This window comes from Penaeus monodon, chromosome 39 (genome assembly GCF_015228065.2).
Source record: "Penaeus monodon isolate SGIC_2016 chromosome 39, NSTDA_Pmon_1, whole genome shotgun sequence".
NCBI lineage: Eukaryota > Metazoa > Arthropoda > Malacostraca > Decapoda > Penaeidae > Penaeus > Penaeus monodon.
In genome coordinates, this window is record NC_051424.1 from 33834777 (window position 1) to 33844776 (window position 10000).

Genomic DNA, 10000 nt, shown 5'->3' on the forward strand with positions numbered 1-10000 from the left:
GTAATAATGATACTACTACTACTAAAAATAACGATAATAAAAATGATAATAGTAGTAATAGTATTACTAGTAGTAGTAGTAGTAGTAATAATAATAACAATAACAATACTAATAATATAAATGATAACAACCATAATAATGACAATAAAAAATCATAATAATAATAACTACAACAACAAAAAAAAAAGTATTCACAATATCAATAATATATATATATATATATATATTATATATATATATATATATATAATATATATATATTCTTTCTCTTTAACGGTAGGTCATGTCTGAGCCGCGTGGTCACAGCATGATACTTAATTGTAGTTTTCATGTTGTGATGCTCTTGGAGTGAGTACGTGGTAGGGTCCCAGTTCCTTTCCACGGAATATATATATATATATATATATATATATATATATATATATATATATATATATATATATATATATAATATTCCTAATGATAACAATAACGATGATGAATGAATGATGATGATGATGACAGTAATAATCCCTCGCCTCGCGCCTCACCTGCAGCAGGCCCGGGAGGCCCATGATCGACGTGGCCCCGCCGCCCCACCTGCCTTCGCCGCGCTCCGCCTCCTCCTCCACCTCCTTCGCGTCCTCCTTCACCGCCTCCTTCGCCTCGCCCTCCTCCTGCCCTGCGTCCGCCTCCTCGCCCTCCGGCCCCGCCTCCCCGCGCCGCCCGACCGCCAAGGGGCACGTGAGGTTGGCGGGGTCGCAGGCGGCGTTGGCGACCGCGGGGAGGTTGGTGCACACGTTGGGCTTCCAGGCGCCGTCGGGGGCGCGGTAGTGCGGCGGGTGGGCGGCGCTGCCCTGCGCGCCCGCCTCGTCGAACACGCCGTAGCGGTACTCCAGCCACGCCCGCGCCAGCTGCCGACCTGGGGGGAGGGAGGGGGGTTAGATGGCTACTTTGTGAGGCCGAATTCACGATGATGGGCATGGGTTGACAGACAGACAGGTCGATAGATGGATAGGTAAAGAGAGTAAGTGAAAGAGAAAGAGAGAGAGAGAGAGAGAGAGAGAGAGAGAGAGAGAGAGAGAGAGAGAGAGAGAGAGAGAGAGAGAGAGAGAGAGAGAGAGAGAGAGAGAGAGAGATTTTGATAACAGAAAAAATATTGATTCAGAAATACCAATATCTGAAGCTTAGACGGGGGGGGGGGGGGGCGAATCCCAGATTGCCTTCGGAATAATGCTACCGCCCCTGCCCCCCCCCCCCCCCCCCCTGCTCCTCGTACCCTCCCTTGCCCCGCGGCCTCGGGGGCCCTGCCGCCGGGGGCTTAGGGCAGCTGCTCGGCCTTCGGGGGCGGCCGTCGGGCAGCTCAGAGCACGCTCTCACGCACACGCACATTCACGCACACGCGCGCATACACACAAACACATAAACACACACACACATACACACACACACACATACACATAATCACACACACACACACACACATACATACACACGCACACACACACATAAAAAAAACACACATAAACACACACACACACATAAACACACACACACACATAAACAAAGACACCCACATGAAACCAAACACACACAAGACACAACCACAGCACGCATAAACACACAACAGGAAACAAGGCACATAGAACACACAATAAAAGACACATAACACAGACGCAACCACACCATAAACACACACAACACGACACAAAGGCAATACAACACACACATAAAACACACACACACAACACACGTGGCCTCTGAATTCACTGTCACTCCATCCCTACCCCCTCCCCCACCTACCTCCTCCTCCCACCGATATAAATAGTATAAAGAGGGGGGGGGGGCGTAGGAGCCTCCATGACCTAATAATTTTGCTAATTAGCCAATGTACCACAGAATCCACAGCCACGCGAAGAAGAAAAGAGAGAGGGGGGATGAGAAAGAGCGAGAGAGAGAGAGAGAGAGGGAGAGAGAGATGAGAGAGAGAGAGAGAGAGAGAGAGAGAGAGAGAGAGAGAGAGAGAGAGAGAGAGAGAGAGAGAAAAACAGGACAAAGGGAGATGAGAGAGCATCGAAGTCCCCCCTAAATTCTTCCATCTTTTGTGGAAAGGAAAACGGTGTCGGGGCCGAGGCCCACACGCCTAATAACACGTCATTAAGTCCATTTTGTTGCCCCCCCCCCCCCTGCACCACCCACTCACCTGTCTCTCCCCGTCCTTCTCCCTTCCTATCCTTCCCTCCTCCCCGCCCCCTTCCCTCCCCCTATCCTCTCCTCCTCTCCGTCCCCCTCCCCCTTTTCCTCCCCTTCTCCTTCCCTCTCCCGCCTCCTCTCTTCCCTCCATCATTTTCCTTCCTTCCTCTCCTCCGGCTTCTTCTTTTCCTTCACTTGCTCGTCAGCGCGTGGACACTTCTGACCCGCGGGCGTTGGCCTCCTGCGGGTGCACCGGCGGGCGTCCTCTTCCTCCTTCCCTCCTCCCTCTCATCCTCTAGTCCTCCTCCTCCTCTTCTGATCTTTCTACTCTTCTCCCTCTCTTTTTACACTTCCTCTTCCTCCTCCTCCTTCTCCTCTCCCTTCTGTTTCTTCAACTTCTTTTTCTTTTCTCCTCGTCTTCCTCCTCTTTTTATGCTGTACTTCTTCTTCCTCTTTTTCGCATTACTATTATAATCTTTCATGTTTCCTTTTCCTTCAGCTGCTTCTCTTTTTTTCCTTTTAAGTTAAACAATATTCCTTTTATCGTAATTTCCTTCTCCATTTCATTACTTCCATTTTTTTCCAATTCATACACTTTAGCGCTGGCTTATTCTAAATCATCCTCTCATTCCATTTGTCCAACTCAAAAAATGCTTGTTTCTGAGGTATCTTTAGCTCTACGATACCCAAAAATAAAGTGGGAAGAAAGAAAGAGAGAGAGAAAAAATAAAAGAGGATGAAAGACAGAAAAAAAAATCTCCAGTTTCTTATTTCGCGGGTCATCTGTTCCAAGATGGCGGTCCCGCGTCCCAAACTGCGCCTCGACTTTCGTTGGCGTGTTCTGTCATGAGATTTGGTTCTTAATGAATATTCATTTAAAAAGGGATGCCGCACAGTGAATATTACAATACGGCTTATAGGATTTAGCTTTCATTTTTTTCTATTAGCATTACTAAAGTTCGTTCACAGCAAGTACCAAATGCAGAGCCAATGCCAAAAGAACAGTGGTCGGGACGCGATTAACTAGAGTCATTATGCAGAAGTTGAAGAGGTCGGGGGGGGGGGGGCTTATAAGAGGCGGAGAGGGATGGGAGGGGAGGGAGGAGGGGGGGAAGTAGAGATAGAGGGGGAGGCTAATGGGATGAGGGGGAGGAGGGAGAGGGGAGGGGAAGATGCTGCGGCCGTGCCCTTATTGCCCGCAGCTGCCACCAAACTCATCATTACAGCTCCTTTGATCACGTCAGGGTAAGGGGTGAGGAGGGGGGGGGGGGTACGCGAGAGAGAGAGAGAGAGAGAGAGAGGAGAGTAGAGGAGGAGAGAGAGGAGAGAGAGGGAGAGAGAGGAGAGAGAGAGAGAGATGGAGAGAGAGAAGAGAGAGGGAGAGAGAGAGAGAGAGAAGAGGAGAGAGAGAGAGAGAGAGAGGGAAAGGGAGGGAGAGAGAGAGAGAACGGAGAGAGAGAGAGAGAGAGGGGGGGGGAGGGAGAGAGGGAAGGAGGGAGGGAGAGGGAGAGAGAGGAGAAAGAGAGGAGAGAGAGAGGAGAGAGAGAGAGAGGAGAGAGCAGAGAGAGGAGAGGAGGAGAGGAGAGAGAGAGGAGAGAGAGAAGAGAGAGGAGAGAGGGAAGGAGGAGGGAGGGAGGGAGGGAGAGAGAGAGAGAGAGAGAGAGAGAGAGAGAGAGAGAGAGAGAGAGAGAGAGAGAGAGAGAGAGAGAGAGAGAGAGAGAGAGAGAGAGAGAGAGAGAGAGAGAGCTCATCTCAAATCCTGATTCTCGAAGCAGTTAGCGCTCTAAGTAACACAACAGTCACTTTGTTCCACCAACTGAATGTTTCCAAGTTCCAGAGCAGGTTATTTTGCCCCAGGAGGAGTGCAGATCCTTGTCTCGACATCGCAGTTGTTGAGCAAATGTTGCTGCATCATGCACATCCTACAGAGGCAAATGCAGGCTGATCTCCGCTTCCGTCTGCCTGCGTCCGTTCAGCCTGCCTGACGCTGCAAGAGGATTCTGGGCTGGCTCTCGTGGGGCCTCCTAGCCTCTCTCTTGCTCGCGCCCTTCGCAGTGATCTGATTTTCGTTTCTGTTCTTATCATGAGGGGTTCAGATTGTGTCAGGAGAGTCTTGTCGGCGATTGTGCTTGCATGGGCGCCAAACACGTGGCCTTGAACCTTTGCGGACGGAGGGGAAATGTCGAGAGTGACTTGATCGAAGCGAGAGAGAGAGAGAGAGAGAGAGAGAGAGAGAGGAGAGAGGAGAGGGAGAGAGAGAGAGAGAGAGAAGAAGAGAGAGAGAGAGAGAGAGAGAGAGAGAGAGAGAGAGAGAGAGAGAGAGAGAGAGAGAGAGAGAGAGAGAGAGAGAGAGAGAGAGAGAGAGAGAGTAATAGAGTGAAAAAGATGTAAAAGTGCGATTGCATAAATGTTTGTATACGCGTATGCATGCATGTTGCATGCCCCCCCCCCCCCCCCAGGTGAGCACCAAGGGCATCTTCGGCCGCGCGGGTCCCTCTCGGAGGCGCAGCACCTCGCCGTCAGCAGCCGAGGCGCGGTAGGGGCCGCCCGCCCTTGGGAAGACGGACCGGGAAAAATGACCTATTGTCAGTCTGATTACAAAATATGGCATCCCCCCCCCCCCCCCCCCCCCCCTGCCATCCCTTTTAGCGTGCCCTAACGGCACATCCAGCCTTTGCCCTCCTCCCGGCCCCTTCTCAGAGGAAGAGCAATCCCGCTCTTATGCCCAGGTGGCTCGAAGAGCGAGAATGGCGTCTCAGTGCCTGGTGTTTTATACTCTAATGATCGCAGCGTCGAGGAAGTTCCACGACCTGCACGAGAGTGGATGCCGGGTCATCGTTTTCTGTTGACTCAGACACGCATTTCTGCCTCGCAGCGGTAACTGAGCTATTATCATGCCTGAGGAATGTGATGCATTGAGGGCCTGACGGCGCTCTTGAAATTGCCTGGAATAATCCCGCCTCCCGGAAGAGCTCCTCTGGAGGCTGGCCTTACGGGCGACCTGCCAGAGCCACAACCTCTGCCCTCCGGGGGGAAGTGAGTGCCTGTGGTGTCCCTGGAGCCCTGATGTGGGCAGGACCCCCCCCCCCCCCCCTGTCCCTTGAGACGGAGGAGCGCGGGGCGCCCGGGCCTGGATGAGAACCGCAGCAACACCGACTGAAGGACGTACCTGCGAGCGCCGACGCGTTGGTCGTGAGGCTGCTGTGTCCGAGCGAAGACGTAGTCGCCGCGGTGGCCGCAGCCGCGGGAGTGGAGCGTCCAGGGGCGCGCGCCGTGCTGGGGGTGGCGCCCCTTGCTCACCCGCAGGTCCGCCGCCTCCCAGCTCTCTCCTGCTGCGTCGCCCAGTGTGCCCAGGGCAGGGCACGGCGGCGAGGGGCCCCACGACGACGGCACCAACACCGTCACGTCGCGGAAACTTGCGCGGCCGCGAGTCGCCGCGAACAGCACTGCGGACGCGGCGCGGACGGTGCGCTGCGGAGAGAGAGACAAGTTAGTATGGGAAAGAGGCGCCTGCAGGCACTCCGGTAGACGATGCTGCTGCAGCACTGGCCGTAATTATATCTATATCATCCAGTCTATATACATAACTACATACATACATACGCATCACAAGCATACAACGTAAATAATAATATCTATAATATATAATTTAATATATACACATATATATATATATATAATATATATACTATATATATATATATATATATATATATATATATATATATATTATCTATAATATACATAGTATATATATATATATATATTATATATATATCATATATATATAATATATTTGGTGGTGTGTGTGTGTGTGTGTGTGTGTGTGTGTGGTGTGTGTGTTGTGTGTGTGTGTGTGTGTGTATGTGTGTGTATGTGTGTGTGTGTGTGCGTGTGTGTGTATTAACACACACACACACACACACACACACATACATGCAGTCATACATAGTTACAAATAGCCTCATACAGACAGAGAGGCGTTACGAGATGCAGTTAGATCGAGCAAGATGTATTTCGGGAAAGGACTCCAGGCATCCTGCAGGCGAGGCACAAGAAGGATCTGTGTGTCGCTCGAGCCAAGGATGTCAAGGATATCAAAGGATCTTAAGAACTATCAAGGGAAGCCACCTCTGCTGTTGCCATCGCGAGAGCACTGTTTTGGCGGGAGGCTGAGAGAGATACCTGGTTGTGCTGGCGGTTTACCCCCCATGCCCTGACCCCCATATACCCCCATCCCCCGGCCGTCCACTCCATGCCTCTCCCCTTCCTTCCCATCTATTACCCTTCCCATTCACTCCCTTACACACCTCTCCCCTCCCCCTCCCTATCTATTACCCCCATTCACCCTCTCTCCCTCCCCACCTTCCCCCCCCCCCCATTACTCCATTCTTCCTTAACCCGCTCATTCACCTCTCTTCTATTCTGGCTTTAGGCTGATATTCTGCTTACTTTCTTATTTTTTGTTACTCCAGTTATATAAAAAACAAGAAGTTGAAAGAGAGTAGCTAGGAAAGAGGAAAGAGTGAAAGATATAGGAGAGATAATGATGAGAAGGATAAAAGATGGACGAGATGAGGAGAGAGAGAGATGATGATGAGATGAGAGACGATGATGATGATGAAAAAGACGAGAGATGATGAGAGATGAGATGAGAGAGAGATGAGATGAGAGATGAGATGAGATGATGAGATGATGAGATGAGAGAGATGATGTTATGATGATGATGATGGCGATAAACAGAAGTGGGGGAGGGGGAGACTTGGGGGGTGTGGCACGGAGAGATAAGTATCGATGCGTAAAGGACTGGGGGGGGGGACTGGGGGGTGGCCAGAGGCGTACCGAGCTAAAAGGGTACAGAGGTACAAATAACAGCTCATTCCGACCGGGCGGTTATAATGTATTCAGGTAATGCTGCGCGGGAAAAGGGTCTAGAACGGATCCATCATGTGGTACAACACCAAGGCGTGCTACTAGAGCGTATTCAAGTATCAGCGATCCATCTCGATAAGCTTACACGCTCTCTTAAAATAAGTGAGCCTCCTTTATGGACTCGACCGAGAGCTCAGACAGAATTGGAGCTTTGTCGGCTGAGAGAGAGCTCACAGAGACGCTTTCTTTGCAGCTGAGTCAGAGAGCACTGCGTTGCGGACATCGGCGAGTGACTAGAGTGTATCCAGATATCAGAGGGCTGTCTTAACCACTAAAACAAGAATAAAGGCAGGGAGGGGAGGAGAAGGAGAAGGAAAATCAGACGAAGAAACAGATGCAGATAGAAAATTATTACAAAGCAAACATGTGCACTTGAAACCGTAAAATCTCAAAGAGGCAAAGACTAAAGCATATTCAATTATCAGCCTCCAGAGCGGGTATGTGTCGGAGCGCCATCCATTACCGTGTGGGCGAGCGGGGCTTACTAGAGTGTATTCAATTATCGGCGAGATGGCGGAGTCTAGTCGCCGATCCATCACTCTAACCGACGCATGAGTGAACACAAGGCAAAGCTTAATGAATACGAGGACAGGCAAGGCGCGACTCTATGAACACTGGCCACAGGGTTGATTCTCGCTCATGTCTTTACAGAATTAGAGATGAGTGCGTTTTTTTCTTTCTTTCTTTCTTCCAAAGATCTGCAAACTGAATAATCAAACAGGAAGAAAGGCATTTGCATCCTTCGCATTAATTCGAATGAGCGGACACGTGTGCGTGTGTGCACAAGGTGTGTGTGCGCGGGGCTTCAATGGAGGGCCTGTCACCCGTGTGCGCATCCCACGCCACCATACTGACTACTGCTGCTGAATGCGAGAGCCACTGCCAATAATGGCGATCATGGCAACAATCACTTGATAATAGTCAATGGAACGATCATGGTGGTGATATAGAGCATTAAAATTAAAATAAATCACACTAGAGATGGATTAAGCTAACCATATATCATGAAATACACAACTTACACTTACTCTCACTGTATTTTCAGATATTATCATCATCAGCTAATGCTATCAGTTGACACGCTCAGGATATGCACGAGACACTTTTATTTGTCAAGTGAAGCGATTCGTACACGTGAAGTTAAATGCCAATGTGCAGTGAGATCCGTCCGATCAGACAGACAGTGGCTTCGACTTCCAGGAAACGATAAAAAAGTCAGATAACGGCATGTGTGAACAAGAGGACTAGATGATGAAGATGTAGAGAGAGAAAGATAATGGAAGAGATAAGAGAGAAGTTTAGACCATCTACCTCGTCTTCCCCCTTTGTTCGTTCCTCCTCTTCCACTCTTCATTATTACTCGTAATTTACATTCATAAGAATTTGGGACATTTACCACGTGACTAATCACAAATGTGCATGTCCCAAAGCATGGATAAAGGATACACTGATAAACGAATAAATGCTAAAATCAAGAACGAATAATTTTCAACAACAAGCAAACGAATTTCGTTAACCAAACCAGAATTGAAGATTTCCTTAACGCGACCCCGGTTTAGCAAACATGACCAAAACGAGCAAGTCTTCAGGGTTGCGTTGTGTCGCGAAGTGATAAAGAAACCTCAAAAACCCTTTTATTCTCTCCCTGAGGGCGGGCTGTCCCACGCAAGGAGAGAAAGGACCTTTAGGGACGGTCCTGATTTCAGGGTCGGTGGGAAGGACATCCATTTCTATCAGAAGGAAAGGGAATAAACTGAGAAGCTACGAGGGGGATAACGGAAAGGAGGAAATTGTGTCGAAGAAAACGGAATGGAAGATGTAAAAAATAAACAAGAATAGAAAGAAAAAAATATATGGAAATGATTTAAAGAAAAATATGAATTACCTCGAGCGAGGAAAGCGAAAGAGGACTATTAAAAGAAAATCGTACTCTCCTTCAGAGAAAACGCAGGAGAATCCGCCAAGGGGATTCTCTGCCATTTTAAACTCCACCTCCGTGTTTCCTTTCTGTCTAAGTGTTCGTAAGGCGGGCTTTCGCCGGGTAATGAGCAGCGAGCGGGACAGTGCGGCCGGGGGGGGGGGGGGTCGATGAAGCCCCGACACGCGAGCCGCGCGTAAAGAGGTTGTCGGTCGCGTCGAGCAGCCTGGGAACCGCCGGCACACACGCGCACAGTCAGACATGAACATACTGGTATGGTCACACAGACGCAGAAATGTATTCAAAGAAATTCACATGCACACTCACTCACACACACACGTACACACTCATGCACGCACACATGTACACACAGTAATGATTCTTCTCACTACCATAAGCGCCATAATTAATATCATTATCATAATTATAATAATAAGAAATGGAATAAGAAGAATCATAATTTAGTGATAATTATGCTAATACTATTGCTGTAAATAATACTAATATTCATATTCATAACACTGATAACACAATTAATAACAATTATACTAATAAAGATGATAATAATGATATTACTAATAACTTTCGACACGAGAACCATTGCATAGTAATACAAAAGACACTCCGTGCGCGTATGACAGTGGAAAGTGAAACGCGATGTGTACTTCCCGTAGAATTTAAAATTGCTTGTGACCGCCACCTTCTCCTGACGAAGTGATTTTCAGATATTTCCTCAACAACTGCTACCTCGCCTTCGCCCATCAGTCGACGTTATCTCCTTCTCTCTTTCCGCTTCTCCTCCTCCCCCTCCCCTTCTGCTTCTCCTCTTCTCTTTCTCCCTCGCTAAGTTTTGGGACGATTTCCATGCATGATTTCTCCGGTCGGGCCGAATCCCGCGCCCACCCGAGCGGCAAATGTATGTATCGCCAATCAGTTCCTTCTTCTCTCCTTCTTCCTTTCTTTCCCTTTTACCCCTCT

At 48.9% G+C, this 10000-nt stretch overlaps 1 protein-coding gene across 1 annotated transcript in view; it reads right to left on the bottom strand.

Annotated features, from left to right (window-relative positions):
• LOC119597562 (calcium-activated chloride channel regulator 1-like) overlaps nt 1-10000 on the bottom strand; it is a 44550-nt gene that overhangs the window by 7420 nt on the left and 27130 nt on the right. The window contains 5 exon segments of the mRNA XM_037947136.1: nt 531-901; nt 4092-4332; nt 4640-4724; nt 4838-4982; nt 5118-5643. Coding sequence (XP_037803064.1) covers nt 531-901; nt 4092-4332; nt 4640-4724; nt 4838-4982; nt 5118-5643 — 1368 coding nt within the window.